Raw genomic sequence first — 18,714 nt, forward strand, 5'->3', positions numbered from 1 at the left:
CTTCAGGGCAGACACTATCCCACAGAGGTCCACTTGATGTCAGTGCCCACTTTCCCCCTTGGCTTTTTATGCAGTGCACAAACTGAACAACTGCACAGAGCAATTTTGCTTCTTGCTTCTAGCTTTCTCCCAGCTAATTTAGACTATTCACTAAGTAAACAACCTTTCATTTTTTGTTGTCTGTTGCTGCTCAAGACATTTTTGATGACTCCCCATAATCTATAATGGCTATCTTCGATCTTATTTTCCATCATACTGTCACCAGTGACTCTTAGTCATACTTGTGGCCCTCTGGATACACTGACTGCAGCATAGACACAGTAGATACTCTTCCCTCTCCTCTCCCACCCATTCCCACCACATTCCCAGCTGTAAGCTCCTCAGCTTGGACTCTCTGTCTTGTCTCAGCTTACCTTTCCTCCCAGCCTCACAATCCACCAGGGCCCCGCCCCAGCTGTCTTCTGCTGTCGTTCTTCCTAGTCACTGTCTTCTGGGTTTTTTGTTCTTGTGTTAAAGTTCTTCTGCTGGACCACATACTGCTCATCCTCAGAAAGTCCAGGTCAAGTTTCTCCTCTTTAGCCATCCTTGTCTGATCCTCCTACACCATAGTAATAGCTCTGCCTCTAATTATAAACCTGAGTCTCTATATTCCTCTTTCTGCGGTGAATCACCTGCCCTGTGTGACACTTGTTTTATGAGTTATTCGGCTCTTAATGTGTTTTCTTTCCCCAATTAGATTGCCAAAGGCTGGGAAGTAGTAGATGCGTCTCTTATTCCTTTCTCCCAGAGTCTGTGTATCCCAGGTGCATGGGTCAGAGCAGTAGCCTGGAGAGAAGAGAGTCTAGCCTGGTTAATCATATAATACAGTTCTGGATGGAAGCTCAGGCTGCTTCTTCCCGGCCACAGGATATTGACCTAGTTTCCCTTTCTTATCTCTGTGCAAAATATTTGTTGTACTTAGTGTGTTCTCCCTGTCACAACGAATGTTTGTCTCTTCCTTTCATATGAACGGAATGCTAAAGTACTAGTTAAATCAGTGGAAAAAACAATGGAGAAGAAAAGTTGGTAAGCAGTTTTATTTAATTCCTAAACTAGGGGACCTTACAATTATGTCGTTTAAAAAGAACTTTATAGTTTCCTTTTAATCTATCTGCCTGCCTGCCTACTTATTGAGAGACATGATTAAGGGTGGATTGTGAATTTTAAGTTTTTATGCCTTTTAATTCGATGACTTAAAATGTAATAATATGATATTTTGAAGACCTCTTATTTTGATAAATTACTGGGAGAGGGAAATGAATTTTTCTTAATCAGGCATATACAATGTGGTTGACTATTGAATATCTTATTCCTTTTTTTTTTTTTAAAGATTTTATTTATTTATTTGACAGAGAGAGACACAGCGAGAGAGGGAACACAAGCAGGGGGAGCAGGAGAGGGAAAAGCAGGCTTCCTGCGGAGCAGGGAGCCCGATGCGGGGCTCGATCCCAGGACCCTGGGATCATGACCTGAGCCAAAGGCAGACGCTTAATGACTGAGCCACCCAGGCGCCCCGAATATCTTATTTCTTACCCAAATTTCCCTTGGGAAAATTTATTGAAAATTTATTTTATACATGGCCAAACTGATTAACTTTAAAAATTGATTTTTGTGTAGCTTTACAGGTTAAGTGTGTGCTTATATTCTAGTAAAAAAAAATAGTGTGTGTGTGTGTGGGGGGGACATTTGTATGTTTGTATCCTCATATAAACATATGAATAATTGCTATGTCTTACAGAACTTTTGGAAATGAGAACTATTATTCAAATTTAGTTAACATTTATAAATTTAAATTTAGTCAAATTTTAGTAAACATTTTAATTTATGACTTAAAAAGTTATGTTATGGCATGCCTTATATGTTGATTTGCTGTATCGTGTATGTTTTAGTTCTTCATAAATACTTCAGAATGTACTTAGAGATATCTAAGATATGTATTATGGTGCATTTGACTTTAAATTCAGTATTGCTTCCAACATGAGAAAAATTAGAAAAACTTTGGCTCAGAAAATACTTCCCAGGGGCGCCTGAGTGGCTCAGTCATTAAGCATCTGCCTCCGGCTCAGGTCATGATCCCGGGGTCCTGGGATCGAGCCCCGCATCAGGCTCCCTGCTCAGCGGGAAGCCTGCTTCTCCCTCTCCCTCTGCCCCTGCTTGTGTTTCTGCTCTCTCTCTCTCTCTGTCAAATAAATAAATAAAATCTTTAAAAAAAAAAAAGAAAATACTTCCCAGTTCTGATTGTTGATTTTAATCAACTTAGGTAAAGTAACCCACTGCAATTTAGCTCTTTTCTTTAAAAATTCTTTTTTAATGACAAAGTAGTTCCACTTTCTCAATTTACATCATCAGTGTCTTTTTTGGAAACATCTTAGCTATTTTTGTTTGATCAATTCTCAAGTAATAAACACTCATGAAATCCTAATGTAAATGTATAAACATCTCTCCCTTTGATTACATAGTTGATTTATTAGACTTTGTTTCAGTGAATATTCACTGCTTGAGGAAGTTTCTGAATTTTTATTATTCTAAAAACCTTTTTCTTAACCACAAGTACAGAGACATTACCAAAATGCAGTGTTGAGTGATGCATATTTTTCTCCTTTTACTATATAGATTTCTTAATTTTGTAATCCTTAGGCCCCTTTTTGCTTTCATAACTAGATTAACTCACTAAAATAGTCAGTGCCATTTTGCAACTAGCCATATAGTTGTAAACAGAACACATTCCCTCATGCCTTGATGCCTGTAGTTAGGAAGATCCAGTTGACTCCGTGTATTTCCTACTGTGCTGTGTATGGTTAGACCCTTTTTTTGCTGGTGAGGTCAGAATAAAGAGCTACTTTCCTTAACCTCTGAGTAAATGTCACTGAGAAAGATTCTTGTGGACTGGCATTCTTGGGCTTAAACATTCTTTATAACCAGAGACAGGATGAATGTTCACCAAAAAATTAAGGAACTCAGTCTTTGCAGATTTGAGCATTTTTTTGTTGAATCGGTGATGACAGACTGGGACAGGATCTTAGGAGATGATGTATTCCCCCTTTGTGGGGAAACTGAGGCTCAGCATTGGCAGTATGCCCAAGGTCTCACTCTGAGCCAGCTGCAGAGCTGAGTCTACGACTTGGATCTTCTGGGTGTTTTTTCTGGAGCCACTCTAGTAGTCATTCTAACCTCTATGATTTGCAGAAAGCAACAGCTGATGTTTCCCTGAGGGCTGACTTGCTTCCTTGCCCCAAAGAACAAGTGCACTAAATTCAATACATTTCCCTCTATTGTCCCTTAAAAGAGCCTGAATGATGGGAAGGTGCCTTTTTAAGTCTGCTCTGGGGTACCCTGGGCTGTTTTCTTGTGAGCATCTTTGTTCAGCCAGATGTCTTAAAAAAACCAATCCATAGGGACTCCCCAAACTGACGGTATAGGAAATCCTCTGTGAGTGCTCACCAGGGGCAATGCACTGGTCTTTTAATTATAAGGGAGTACCTTGAGTGATGGGATGGTCGGACCAAGTATAAAGAGGACAGAAAGAACGAATCTACAGGCAGCGTCAGCAGGGGAAGTGGGGCAAGGGACAGGACGACTTGGGGAGGCTCTTAGCACATGGGATGGGATCTGGACCCTCTGATTAACAAGCCAGTTCATTTGGAAGGAAAGTTGGTTTTCCCTGGGTGGCTGTATTCAGTTTAATACTCATTGGTAGCACTTGGTATCTGTGCACCGGCCAGGAACAAGTCTGAGCTGTTGGGTGTGTCAGTTAAATTTGAGCACTTTTACATTCACCTAGGGGTCCTGGGGCCTCAGGTTTGCCAATCTAAACACATTCGGCTTATTGGAATTTTTTTATCTACCTTGAGGGAACACATTGAGAAGTCTATGGGTTATAATTAGCACACCGCACGTGCAGCTGAGTTTGTGTTTCTGGCCGTAACAGAGGTTTATGGTTTTTGGCTACCTTGTCCCGGAGGAACTCAGAGCACTTTTCAGACGTTAGCTCATTAATTCTTCTCAGACCCAGTGTGAGTAAGATAGCGTGGCCATAGGTTCCCCCTAGAGCCAGAGACTGCTTGATGTCCATTCTAGACCTTCTAGGATTTTGGCCGGTGACGGCTGCCAAGTTGGGGGTGGGAGATGGGCGGAGAGGGAGGGCGGGGGTGGCTTTCAGACCCAGTTTTGGTGGTGGATGGCATTCTCCGATGTTGCCTTGCCCTTTGGCATTGTTCCTGCCATGACTCTGCAGAGCTTCCTCCAGGAAATGACGTTGGGGACAGTGACTTTGGCTGCTTTTACTCCTCAGGGTATTGAACCCCATGGGATGACTTTTGCAAATGAGGCAACTCTCTTGGTTATTGACCTCGGATACACATGCCGGATGCACATGCCGGTAGGTGAGCTCTTCAGGGTCAGGAGAAATGGGCACGGGGAAGGAGGGAGCTAGCATCCAGTGAGATCCTGCCCTCTTAGGGGCTTTGCTTTGTTAGCCAGCCTGCCTCAGAACCCTGGGCAATGGATGTTGTCATCCCTGAGCTTTTAGATCAGAAATTCAAATTCCAGAGATGAATTAATTCCCTTGGGTTCGAGCCTAAGACTGTGATCCAAAGCCTGTGCTGTCCTGTATTGGGGCAGATCAAAAGGGAATTCTCAGTGATGGTAAACTCTTGTTACCAAACTTCTGTAGCAAATGACTCTTCCCAGTGTGGAAGCAAAGCTTCTCTTTAAAAAACTGGGTGTGTTGCGAAAAGTTTGCTGACTTGGGAATGAGGTTGATGGGTGCATGCAATGTAATAGGTGTGAAAGACCGCTCAGAGCCATCAGGAACGCTTTCTCCTTGCCCTGCCTCTTCCAGAAACCAGTTGTGCCACACCTCCTGGGTCCATTTCTCTCTCTTCTAACAGAAGGGCTTGCCTGGGATCCTAACAGATTTTGCTCAGACATCAGAAGAGAGAGTTTGTAGCTTGTAATCCCAAACCTTCGATGTTGCCATAGCAGCCACTGTCCTGTTTGACTCAAAAATCCTTCTGATAATATAGTCCCCATTTTCACAGTTGGAAAAACTTTGTTTTTAACCAGTCACTCTACAATTGTAAAGTTCTATGCTATCTTTCACATCCTTTTTTTTTTTTTTTTTGAAGATTTTATTTATTCATTTGAGACACAGATACAGAGAGAGAGAGAGAAAGCATGAGCAGTGGGAGAGGCAGAGGGAGAGGAAGAAGCAGACTCCCTGCTGAGTCAGGAGCCCATTGTGGGGCTCGATCCCAGGACCCTGGGATCATGACCCAAGCCGAAGGCAGACGCTTAACCATCTGAGCCACCCAGGCGCCCCAGTATCTTTCACATCCTTAATAACTCGCCTGTTCCTGGGATTGAGGGTAGCTGAGCTCCTGGCTGATGGTGTTTGTTGGTTGGCCAGCCTTTTTATACCCAGACAGAAACAAACCTTGACTTTGACAGTGGGTGGTTCCTGGCCCCTCTCTGCCTGTGGGGTGATCCCTCTTGGGGTGTTAACTCTTAGATCACCAGAATGTTGAATTAATTGCCCCTCCCATTCATAGAGCTTTTTAGGATCTGAGTCTGGCTTCCTGGCTTATGGACTTCTGTATGCTTTTAGCTATTTGTTTTCAGCCCCTGTCCAAATCTATTCTACTTTATCATTGTCTGATAATTTAATGTTCTTTGTATTACCCAGAGTCTGAACACAAGACAACTTACTGGATGGAAATTGCCAGTAGTTGGGCCTATTTCTTCCCTAATCCAAGATCCTAACAAAACCAACCTACCAGCAATCCATTAAATATTTATAACAAAAAGCTATGGTGGTGGGGGGGACCTTCAAGATGAAGTGGTTTTAACCATAGAATAAATTATTGGGAAATCAGGTAATGGTATTTTATGTAGTAAATGCTGTGAATCAACACACCTTCTGTGAGTTTCCCTAAGGAAGTGTTTGATAGGAGTGCAAATCAGCATCACTGAGCCCTTTCATGCCTGCATGCTGGGGCCCACCTTCTCATTTACTCTGGGGAGCCCTGCAAAGCACCCACTGTGGTTCTCTGCCCCTCCCCCCAACTCTCTTCTCCTTTGAAAACCATGCTACTTGAGTAAATTGTCCTACCACTTGCCCTTTAGGTTGGTAAATACTGAGAAACCGTCTTGCCCGTTGGTTTCTATCCTGAGTCTTTCCATTCTTGTGTATCAGTTGAAGTTCTCTGATTATCCTCTGTCTGTTGTGAGCTGGATGGGAAGGGTAGAGTTGACAGAAACAGTCTTGGCAGGAAGAGCGGCCTATGTGTCTCTGATGTGCCAGCCAGTGGGGGGGGGGGTCACTCAGGCCTTCTCCAGGGACGAGGAGACCAGCAGACGCACCCCTGTGCAGGGGATCTCCTGGCTTGCTCAGCACACGCTGCCGGTGAGGAGTGGCCACTCGCTCTGGTTTTGGTCAGGGAGGATTTATTTAAGGCATGAAGCTTGGCTAAACCTCTTGAGAGCCTACTACTAGAAGCACTCTCGGGACCCAAAGCAGCTTTTCTGTCTGTCCCCTGTCGTCCCAAGCTGCTTCTCTGTGCACCCACGTCATTCCTCTTCTCGGATTAGCTTCAGAGGAAGTCCAGAGACCGGCAGAGGCTCCCCTGAACGGGACACCCCGTCCTCTGGATCCACGCTGACTTCGTCATAGCCACCTGATGATAGTCTCTGTCCTCATTCGAGAACCTTGGAAGCCGACATTGTTTGGGCTGGTGTATAGCCACAGCGCCGTTAGCAGTGGCCTGGCTGACGGAGCCATCGGGGGCCTGGCATCTGTGTGTGTTGTGTGTGTTGCCTTGGGTGGGGGGCTCGCTGGGGAGAGGTGAGACTGGGGAGGAAGGCCAGAGTCGGGTTGTGAAGTCTCCATCTCTGGCAAGGAATTATTGTGCGTATGGTTAAAGGTAGATAGTGTAAAACTTAGCATTTTAGCCTTTCTTTTTTAAAGATTTTATTTATTTGCCAGAGAGAGAGAGAGAGAGAGAGAGAGCATAAGCAGGGGAGCGGCAGGCAGAGGGAGAAGCAGGCTCCCCGCTGAGCAAGGAGCCAGATGCGGGGCTCGATCCCAGGACCCTGGGATCATGACCTGAGCTGAAGGCAGACACTTAACCGACTGAGCCACGCAGGCGCCCCAACATTTTAGCCTTTTTAAGTGCACAGTTCTGGGATATGAAGTGCCCTCACCCTGTTGTGCAGCCATTACCACGGTCCCTCTCCAGAACTTTTTTGTCTTCCCAAACTGAAGCTCTGTGCTCATTAAACTACAGCTTCCCATTCTGTCTGGTGACCAGCATTCTGCTTTCTGTCTCTATGAATTTGGCGACTCTAGTACCTCACGTAAGTGGACTCATAAAGCGTTTGCCCTTTGGCAAGTGGCTTGTTTCACTTAGCGTGATGTCGTCCAGTTGCATCCATTTGGTGGCATGTGTCAGAATTTCCTGATTTTTTAAGCCTGAATACTATTGCATTGTATGCACACACCACATTTTGTTTATCCGTTCATCCGTGGGTGGACATTTGGGTGGCTTCCCCCTTTTGACTGTTGGGAATGATGCTGCTTTGAATATGGGTGTGCAAATATCTTTTTGAATTCCTGCTTTTATACCCCAGAATGGAATTGCTGGGTCATAGGGTGATTGCATGTTTTATGATTTTCAGGGTCTGCTGAGGAATTTGAATATTGGCTTATAGGCTTATTGAGAGCTATTGGAGGCTTTAAAGCAAGGCTCACCTGATCAGGTTGTGATCTAGAGGGGCGACTTGGGAAGTGTGGCCCATGCATGGGGGAAGGAGAGGGATGGCAGGGGCTGAGGTGGCAAGACAAGACAGAGAGAGACCACAGAGAAGGCTGTTGCCTTCCAGTGAGGAAGGGTGAAGGCGGGCTAGGGCAGTCACAGTGGGGAAGAGGGGGGAGGGGGTAGGACTGCGAGTGATGACGCTGATGTAATCGAGAGACAGGTTGGCTTTGGGGGGAGAAGGTAACAGGCAGGGAGAGGCCGGGGGTGAGAAACTGGGTCTCTTGTGACTTTGTGGGATCTAGGGAGAATAAGAGGGTTTTGTTTTTGTTTTGGGGGGTATTTTGCTATAGGATGGTAGGAGATAGAAGGTTTGGCCATGTGTTGAGATGTTAGACTCAGCCAAGTGGGAGAGATGGTTGGTGGGCAGGCTGTTGACAATCTGGGTTGCTCATTTGAGGGAGGGGAGAAGGTAAAGAATCAAGGGGCAGATGGTCAGGCAACTTGGTTGAATTTAAAAACGGTGGGGGTGTTATTGGTGTACCTTCATTAAGTTTCACAGGTCTTCCAGATCTCTTTCACATTCCTACTTGGAGGCAAACATATATCAAAATTTAGAAATGTATCAAAATTTATATCAAAACTTATCAAACCAGAAATGATGGCCAATTCATTGGTTATAAAAATCAGGTTTCATCAGGATCCTAATGAATTCAAAAGGATTTAGACTAAAATGTGAGGGTGTTGAATTTGGCTTGTATTTTGCTCAGCTACATTTTTAAATTTTTTTCCCTATAGTGAATATGTGTTGTTTCTAATCATTAAAAGGTTATTTGAAATTTCAGAAGTGGTTTATTTTCTTTTCCTGACTCTTACTGGACTGTGGGGTCCTGGAGGAGGTGGTGTGGGGGAGTGCCATGATGATCCGCAGCGTGTCCGGAGCACTTAACACGACACCAGAGACCAACAGGGTTCAATATTGTAAGTGGTGGTTGAGCTGAATTGCATGGAAATTTAATCTGACTGCTCTCAGAGAGGAGATGCGTACTATTTTAAAAGATCGAGGAAGGAAATTCCAGTTTTTCTTAGTCATTTAAGCTCATTGTATTAGGTTCTGAACAACGTCCTATAGACTTGGCCCCTCTTTTGCCTTTGTTTTGCCACCAGGATTTGCTGAGATTTATTTTGTTCATGAAATCTTGCCACATTGGCCCAGTTTGGTTACTTAAATGTGCTTCTCATGTTATTCTTAAAAGCTTTAGTGATCTCTTTGGGAGTCAAATGGCTCAATTCTGTTTCCTGTCCTTTGTGGGTAATATTATGTTTTCAGAGGAATGGATCAAAGTGGCTTGAAGCTGCAGTCATTTTTTGCCTTCTGGTCAGACCAGCCATGGCGGCTGCAAGAACTTGAATTATCGAATGATTCAGTTGTCAGTCGTAAATTTGCGTACTTGTTTTCCCTTTGTATTCCTCTGAATGCCTACCATGTGCTAAGGCAGTGCACTGTGCCTTTGGGGAAATAAAGATGAATAAGCTGTGACTCCTGACACCAGAGAGCTGATTCTCCGGAAAAGGGGCCATCATGCATCCATGACCCCCTCCCCCCCGCAAGGAGGTCAGGAATGGAACCAGAGTCAGATACGAACAATTGTTATTATGCTAAGAAGACTCCCCGAAGGTGTTGCCTCCGATGTATACTGCTAATGACATTGCAATAGATGTGTTTTCAACATCCTCATTTCCAGTTGCCGAAGCAATAGAGGTCTGCTTTCATTAAGTTTTCTAGCAAGTGGTTTTTATGGCTTTGCTTTAAAAGTTCCCTCAACTTGGGGCGCCTGGGTGGCTCAGTCTTTAAGCGTCTGCCTTCGGCTCAGGTCATGATCCCAGGGTCTTGGGATCGAGCCCCGCATCGTGTTCCCTGCTTGGCGCAGAGCCTACTTCCCCCTCTCCCACTCTCCCTGCTTGTGTTCCCTCTCTCTCTGTGTCTCTCTCTGTCAAAATAAATAAAATCTTAAAAAAAAAAAGTTCCCTCAACTTTAAAATTATGCTAATGACTTGATATTAATCCTTGTTAATCATTGCATCCTCAGCTCTGATCTGTGAATGTCCTTTCCAGTTTTACAGTAAAACTGTTTCAACTTAAAAACGTGTTTGTTCTCATCTGTGTTACCCCAAGAACTTTGAATAACATGGGAGACCACTGGTTGCTTTATTTTAGCTTATCCTGCATTTTTTCTTAGTTGTTATTCAGTTGTTACTAAATTAATTAATTATTAACTTGGAATAGTTCTTCACTGTTGCTGTTTGATATCGAATGGAATAACCGTGCATTTCACAGGGATGAGCGCTCTGGTCTGGCTGTGTCTGGGTGCAGGGCTGTTGGCTCGGAGAATGCTGGTCTTAGGTGACATGAACATGACAGGTGGCTTGGAATTTAGGGCTGGTGACTGGGGTAGACGACGTATATTTAAATATTAGGCTCCAGGTGGCCATTTTAAGATGCTATAGGATGTTTATGCTGCATTTTCTTTTGGATTTTGAGGAATTTTTGAAATGATGCTTTCAGTATTTTAAATGGTATTTTTACACTGGGAAAGATGCCAGTAAATGAATTGGTACACACTGAAATACAGGTAGTAACTTTGGAAGTTTATGAGATGAGAGTAGGTCGGGGAAAGAATAGTTGCAATCATATATTTTGTTTTTCTTGATTGGACAAGCAGGTGGAAAGCTGGGGCAGCCGTGAAGTCCTCCTGCAGCTGTAGGTGGGCTGGTGGCTGGGCTAGATCAGCACCCTTAGATAAAGAGACCCTGCTTCCAGGCTCCTCTGGGGTTGTTCCAAAGGCTACCCCCGTGATTGTATTTTGTAGATTGCTTTCACCAATGCTGGGGGAAAAAGGTTAGTTTTTACACAATAATGAAGCTGTAACAGTGGTATAATCCTGTATGTTGGGTACTGTACGAAGTGTTCCTGTCAGTTAGGGATCTTGATTGTGTGCAATGCAGAAAGGATGTAGAGACTCACAAAACTGCAGAGAGGTTGGAAGACCAGGAAGGATACAGGCTTGGAAGATAGGCAGGAACCAAAGAAGGGCTGGAGGGCTGGGCAGCAGGATCCACAGCAGAAGCCTTGGCGCAGGGACCCCGGGCTTCGTGCTGTGGCTGTTGCTACGGTGAGTGATGAGTGTTCCCTCCAGCCGTCACCCCCAGCGTTCACCATCACCTAGGACTCCCAACCCAGGACGATGTGATCGGCTGTGCATAAGCTCTGTGCCTTGGGGTGGAGAGAGCAGATCTGCCTCTTGTGAATTCTGCAGTGGGAACTCGGTACTACTTCTCGCTAGATTACTTGTCATCATAAGCTAACTGGGGAGTCCCTCAAAGGGAGATTAGGTACCAATAGGAGTAGGACTGTGTCCTGGAGAATGTCCCTTTGAAAAGAAAGACAAATGTCTACAGTGGCTGTCCCCTTTGGCTGCCCAGTGTTCACATACACCTTTCTCACTGTACTTATGGTTATGAAAATAACGTGCCCTGGCCCACGAGATGCAGCTCTTTTCTGTATGGCTGGAAGCATAGCCACACCCTCTTCAGAGGTTGTGCTCTTTGAGAAGCTCTCCTTTGTCCCCTGTCTTCCGTGGCCACATTTGAGATGAGCGTTGGGCAAGATGGGTTTGGCAGGGGCTGCAGTATTGTAGCGGTTTGTCGTCGTGGTTCTTAGGGGTTGGAGGTCTTGGGCTTGACTGTCTTACGGATCAAGCCATGTTAAGTCCTGTCAGCCAGACTTCTTTGGCAGCATGGATCCCTTAAAAGTGTGTTGGCTTTTAAGATGTCCTTGCGTCCTTGCGTCCACGGACTAGTAACCAACATTAGAGATACTGCCAACTCCCAAGGTTCCGACCTAGAACTTGGTCTGAGAGCTTGTTTCCTGGCAGTGGGATCTAGCCGTGGATGAGCTGCAGTGTCTTAGCTCTTGGTTGATGGAATCCCCCAGGAACAGTGAGGAAGTGGACGAAGCCGTAGGGTGGGTCATGCCTCTCGTGTGCTGCATCTTCATGGTGGGAGTGCTGTCCCTGCCTCAGGCCATAGAGACAGAACAGGTGGTGCTTAGCACAGGTCGCTTTCCTCCGCATTCCCCATCTCCAGCCAGAGTGGCTCCATTTAGCAGCCCCCCGCCCTGTTCTCCGCTCTGGTTTTCACACCGGCCAGTTTCACAACAAGCCTGTCTTTTTCTTGTAGATCCTTAAGTAGCCAACACATACTCCAGTATCTGAATTTTTCGCAAATGCTGTCGGGTTGGAGGCACAAGGTCCAAGGCATAAGGCACGAGAAGCCACGGTTTTAATCAGTTGTTTACTGTCACATATCAGAGGTGATCATCTTGCCAATCCAAGATGGGAGGTCCTCACGCCCTCCCCCTTGTGGCCTTAGCTCAGCCGGTCCATGCTCCTGTGTTACTTCTAACACTCCACTTCCTTGTACCAGCTGCTTCTATTAGGTAAGATGTTTTCTGTTGCAATTAATAGAAAATCCAACTCAAGCAGCTTAAACAGTAAGGAGAATTAATTGGCCTCCGTGTGTGTAGAGTTAGGAGCTGTGGAGCAGGTTTCAAATGCAACTTGATCTAGAGGTTTGTGATGTCATTAGGGCTCCTGCCTAATTCTCAGTTTTGTTTTTGTTTTTTTGCCCTGCTTTCCTCCATGTGTTGCCATCCTCCGCAGACAACCCCCCCCCCCCGCCATGAAAGTAGACATGACCATGTCGGTTCCACGTATCACATCTGTAAATCCTGCCATCCAGAGGTGGATACAAGCCTGAGGCTCAGTTTTTCAACCAGCCCTGAATCGATGACAGTGGCTGGAAGATGGTAATGTGTTGGTTGTCTATGTGTCTGGATCGATTATGTGCTACATTCCTGGCACATGGGATAAAATTGCCTTCCTCAGAACAACATGGGTTTCTGTGGGGGTCTTGGGAAGGATGAAGATAGACATAAATGTGTCAAATAAGACATATCCTCAGTGCTTTGCGTTTGAGCTCATTGGATTCTCCCATGTGACTTCCTCTGATAGTTTATGGAAATCTTGAGTTGGTGATTCTGAACCAAACTAAGGCTGGATCCAGTAGTCACAGTAAGGGGACTCAGTCCATTTGTAGGATGCGAGGGAAGTGTCTCTATGCTGTTTCTCTCCATGTCCATTTTTACCCTGAGAATGGGGCGGTGGGTGTTACTGTTTCCTCCAGCAAAGTACTTGGATGCTAAAAATGACAAAACGAAACAAACCCGGAATGGAACAGAACTATGCTTGAATAACTAAATGAATGTTGGTATCACCTTTTCAGCGGATTTACTTTATTGGTGTGTTTTGGTTTGCAAAGGTCGTGTTTTCAGAATTTTTACTTTTACCAATTCCCTGTTGTATGGCTCAGCCTTTGTTCTGTCCTCTCCCCCGCTTTGGATTATGAAGTTGGGTAGAAGTGTAAAAATTAGAATCCATACAAACCTGCTTGAAACTTGTATTTGAAAAGATGGTAAATCGGGTTTAATTACAGAGAAAGATTGCTTAATTACTGTTACCTGCAGTGAGGTCCTTGTCTTGCTGCTGTGGTTTCCATAAATAGACTTCAGATCCAACCCCTGGGGCAGAGAGTTCCCTTTCAGCCTCTTTGCTCAATTTAAATTGCTGGTTTGAGGTGGTTATTTTTGAAACCCTTCTCAGGTTGACTTCCCCCTTAATCCCTAAACCTTCTTCCCTCATCTGCCAAATTATATGTAATGCATCACAGCTAGAGTGCTTTTGGCATTTCATGAGTCTGAGAACTTGAAATTTGATTTAAATGTTAATTTATTGTGACAAAGGTTGGGCACTCATGTTCCTGTTCCTGTGCACGTCTTTCCATGGACTTGGCACGAGACCAGCTGTTCTCCCGGCTTCCGTTGCCTCTCCAGAGAGCGGCAGGTGCCCCCTCTCCCAGCCATTTTGTTTTAAAACAGAGTCTGGCCTATGGCCTAGTTCAGAATGCATGAAACCATTCTACTAAAACCATGGGTTTTAGTGATACCTAGGGCCATTTTTCTAGGTGTAGTTGGCATGAAAAAAAGAAGTATATATTAACGAAAAAGTTAACTCCGTTTTTCTTCTTTTGAATATTAAATACTTCCTTAATGGGTTGTTTTTGTTTATGAGAGGTCTTTCCTCTCTGCTTCTTTTGGTCTCTCTTTTTTGGCTTTTCAGTGCACACTTAAAATTTTTTTTCTAATAAGGTCAGAAATAATGGATGTGTTTGTGGATTCATATAAATCATCATAATAATAAAGAATCATATAATTCTCATCCCTTCTCAGTTCTCTTGCAAATAGCCCAAGTAAATATAGTTCCTGTTGCCTCTAGGAGACCTACTAGGTGTTCTAGGCTAGAATAGGAAGACATTTATTTAAATTGCTGTATCCTAAGCAAGCAGACCAACCTTTGTGTAAGATTAATATGCCTGGCTAACTCCTTAGTGAGAAGAGTTAAATGTACTTTCTCCTGAGTATTAGGGGCATGAATATATGTGAGTATTTATTAGTATCCTGAAGTATTGTTTAGTATTATTATACTGAAAGTATACAAAATTGACTTCTGCATCGGAAGCATTTAGAGGGAATGTCTCAGATGAATGTGGTTGTACATCCTGGTAACATTGAAAAAAGTAACATAAAACACTCTACTTTCCCTTGTTCATATATAATGAAAGAATTTTAGTACTCTCTTTTTTTTAAATTAATTAATTGATTAATTTTTTTATTATTTTATGTCAGTCACCATATATTACATCATTAGTTTTTGATGAAGTGTTCCATGGTTCATTGTTTGCGTATAACACCCAGTGCTCCATTCAATACGTACCCTCTTTAATACCCATCACCAGGCTAACCCATCCCCCCCCAACCCCCTCCCCTCTAGAACCCTCAGTTTGTTTCTCAGAGTCTATAGTCTCTCATGGTTCATCTCCTCCTCGGATTCCCCCCCTTCATTCTTCCCCTCCTGCTATCATCTCCTTCTTCTTCTTTTTTTTTTTTTTTAACATATAATGTATTATTTGTTTCAGAGGTACAGGTCTGTGATTCAACAGTCTTGCACAATTCACAGCACTCACCGTAGCACATACCCTCCCCAGTGTCTATCACTCAGCCACCCCATCCCTCCCACCCCACCCCCCACTCCAGCAACCCTCAGTTTGTTTCCTGAGATTAAGAATTCCTCATATCAGTGAGGTCATATGATACATGTCTTTCTCTAATTGACTTATTTCGCTCAGCATAACACCCTCCAGTTCCATCCACGTCGTTGCAAATGGCAAGATCTCATTCCCTTTGATGGCTGCATAATATTGCATTGTATATGTATACCACTTCTTCTTTACTCATTCATCTGTCGATGGACATCTTGGCTCTTTCCACAGTTTGGCTATTGTGGACATTGCTGCCAAAAACATTGGGGTGCACGTACCCCCTCGGATCACTACATTTGTATCTTTGGGGTAAATACCCAGTAGTACTCTCTTTTTAAAAAAAATTTATTTATTTGTCAGAGAGAGAGAGCGCACAAGCAGGGGGAGGAGTAGAGGGAGAGGCAGACACTCCCCACTGAGCAGGGAGCCCGATGCGGGACTTGATCCCAGGACCCTGGCATCGTGACCTGAGCCGAAGGCAGACGCCCAACCAACTGAGCTACCCAGGCGCCCCAGAATTCTAGTGCTCTTGACAGCGATCAGATTTGAAGGCATGGGGATTTAACATTCTACTTTTGGGTGGCACCATTCGCATTAGTGGAACGGGAAGAATGCTGCCTTTGTAGTGTGCCTGTTTCCGCTTGGTAGGCTTGCAGACTGAGCTGGGGGGAAACTAGTGTTTCTGGTCTATTCATTGGATGTTGATTTGATTTTGCTGTTGTAGTGGTGTGTGTGTTGGGATGAGAATGAAGAACATCGAGGTCAGTCTTGGCAGATTATATAGGCAACCTCTGATTTACAGTGGGGTTGTGTTCCTTTATGAGTCAGTGCTGACGCCTGGAATGAAATTTCCCCCCGTAGGTGTTGTGTTAGAAGTGGTGATTGAGTTAACACAAAATGTAATGCGCTCTTAAGTAATCATAAGCAAAATTTCTTATCTCTCTGAGCTTCCTTATCTAAAAATGGGGATAATGATACCAGTATCTACCTCATAGAGTTTTTGTGAAGATGAAATGAATGAATGCATGTAAGGTTCTTGATACAGTGTCTGATATGTAGCAAGTACTCAAATGTTAGTATCATCTTAAGACCATTATTTCCTGGGAAAATACATTCCGAATTTCATCATGAAGTACTGAGAGGTGCCATCTTGGGGGAAGCAGTTTCTTACAGGTTCAAGTCTGACATGGGTATGCAAGGGCTGGTGGAAAGGGCTGGGTTGGGTTCTCTTGCTAGAGTTTTGCAACCTCTGGCTGGGGAGAGGGGATGGTCTAAAGAGGCACAAACTTCCACTTACAAAAGAAAGTCACAGGGATGAGAAATACAGCATAGGGAATGTAATCAATAATACCGTAGTAACTTTATAATAACACTGTAAGAACACTTACTGTGGTGAGCATTTTGTAATGTATGTACGTGTTGAATCACTATGTTGTACGCCTGAAACTAGTATAATATTGTGTGTCAGCTATACTTCAGTTAAGAAAAACAAAAAGAAAACGGAGAGCCTGGTTTCCTAGTGGCTCGTTCTGTAGATGGACTGAGCCTGGACTGGGAGGGAGGTTCGAGCAGATGGGGCTTCTAGTGGGCTGGCAGTGACTGCGGCCAGCCCCGGGGCTTCTGATGTAGGTTGGAGGGGAGGTTTCGGCATTTGAGAGGCAGATGAGCGCCATTTGAAACTACCGGTGTTTCATTTCGCCAGCGGTACTAAGAACCCATCTGAAATAATTTTGCCCATTTACATTTTCCCCTTCCCCCCCCTCTTTCTTACAGGAAGAGACAATGGCCAAAATGGAGGTGAAAACGTCACTTCTGGACAATATGATTGGGGTTGGAGATATGGTTCTTTTAGAGCCTCTCAACGAGGAGACCTTTATCAACAACCTCAAGAAGCGCTTTGACCATAATGAAATATACGTGAGTATACACCGAAGGTCATCTGTGGGGTTTAGACTTTGTATTTTGTGGCCGAGAGCTGGCTTCTCTTCTCTAGAAAATTCTTCTTTCTATTTGTTTATTAGAGTCCAGGGGTATTTGTGTATACTCTCAGAATGAGTTTTGTTTTACTCATTTGGCACATGAGTAGTATCGATTAGAGTCAAGTGAGTCTGTTTTCCATATGGTGTTTATGGAGGGCCGACTGCGTGCAGAGTATCATACCGGATGTTGGAGGCATTGGAAAGCAAGAGGAATACTGAGTTCCTGTCTCTGAGGAGCAGATATTCAGGAGGTGTTGTAAAATCCGTAGGCATCTTCTTGGATGCCTTCATAAAATTAGCATTCTAACCTCTGAGAAGCTACTCATTAAAATGCAAGGCAGTGAACTGTCAAAAAAGACATGAAACTTGTTGACATTTGTTGTTAGTAGAGAGACAGAAGCAGACTATCAGATAAGGATATATGGTTGCTCCCTGGAGATTTGGGAACAGTCCTGTCCCACTACACGGAAGTATAGTGTCATATACAAAAATGAAAACATGTGAAGATATATAATAATAGGAGAACGTTTATGTTGTACAAATTCTTTATAAAGTATCTCATATTGTTAGTTTAGCTATTGAGTTCCTTAAATATATTTAAAACATGAGTAAAAAATACATTCGTATGCAGCTTTTTAGGAATTTGCATAAAGCCCAGAAGTTTGTATCTCTTCAGGTAGAGTTATGTTGTTAACTAAACCAAGAAAAGGGGGGTGCTGATCCCCTGTCCCAGCAGCTGAGAAAGAAACAGGATGCATTGGACGGAAGTGGTTTTACTAGATTCTGCCTTGCTCCTGAGTTCTTTCCCCCTCTTTTTATAGTGTATCTGTGTTTGGAGATGAATTGGATTATTGGGACATGCTTCATATTTTTCTGTCTGTCAATGTGGGAAGAGTAAGAAGAAATATAAATAAAAAGAGAGCTTGTAACCGATAGGAGTATGATCAATTATTACTTTTGTGGAACGAATATATTTTAAAAAGTGATATGCAAAGCCATATTATTTTATGCCACATACAGTTTTCCTTTCCAGTTAGCCAGTTATGTTTCAGGGATGACTTTGGATAATTAATTTCTTTTTTTGTGGGGGAAGGGGCAGAGGGAGAGGGAGAGACAAAATCTTAGGCAGGCTCCACACACAACATGGAGCCTGACGAGGGACTCGATCTCACGACCCTGAGATCATGACCCGAGCCAAAATCAAGAGTTGGACGCTTAACCGACTGAGCCACCCAGGCGCCCCAGGATAAGTCATTTCTTAAGGAAATGGTAGTCATCATCTGGGACTTGAACTTTTTATCTTTCTTGATTTGTGTTGCTTAAAGTAGGTGAGGTTGACAACCACTTGAGATATGTGGATACTGCTTTTGGAATATTAGGGCTATAACCAGATCCTAAGTTCAGAGATGTAGTTATGTGAAATGTTGATTCAAATGGCAAAGGTATAAAGTGCTGCTGTAGGGCAGGGAGGAGGTACCGTGTGGTTTGGCCGGGAGGCCGGTGTCACCTTCCCGCAGAGTGGAGCAGCTCAGCTTTCAGGTGGGAAACCTTACAGCTCTGCAGCTTTCATTGAAAGTGTGGTCTGATACCGAATAAAAGACAGACTTTTAAACATTGGTCTTTGAGATGGAGATAGGAGGAATCAATTCTATCGTAAGCAACACTGCTGATCATTTTTCTTTTTGGCTCGAAGAAGCACAGATCACTTTTAGCGGGATTGAAAATGGGAT

At 43.9% G+C, this 18,714-nt stretch overlaps 1 protein-coding gene across 6 annotated transcripts in view; it reads left to right on the top strand.

Annotated features, from left to right (window-relative positions):
• MYO1B (myosin IB) overlaps positions 1–18,714 on the top strand; it is a 179,081-nt gene that overhangs the window by 17,105 nt on the left and 143,262 nt on the right. For 5 of the 6 annotated variants that reach the window (XM_078071123.1, XM_078071121.1, XM_078071125.1 and 2 more), the window contains one exon: positions 16,779–16,922. In XM_078071123.1, the coding sequence (XP_077927249.1) occupies positions 16,788–16,922 (135 nt within the window). In that variant the 5' untranslated portion in view covers positions 16,779–16,787. Of the gene's footprint in view, positions 1–1,000; positions 1,066–16,778; positions 16,923–18,714 lie in introns of those variants that run through there. The other variant, XM_078071122.1, reaches the window with a different exon arrangement.

Source organism: Halichoerus grypus, chromosome 4, assembly GCF_964656455.1.
Source record: "Halichoerus grypus chromosome 4, mHalGry1.hap1.1, whole genome shotgun sequence".
NCBI classification, from domain to species: domain Eukaryota; kingdom Metazoa; phylum Chordata; class Mammalia; order Carnivora; family Phocidae; genus Halichoerus; species Halichoerus grypus.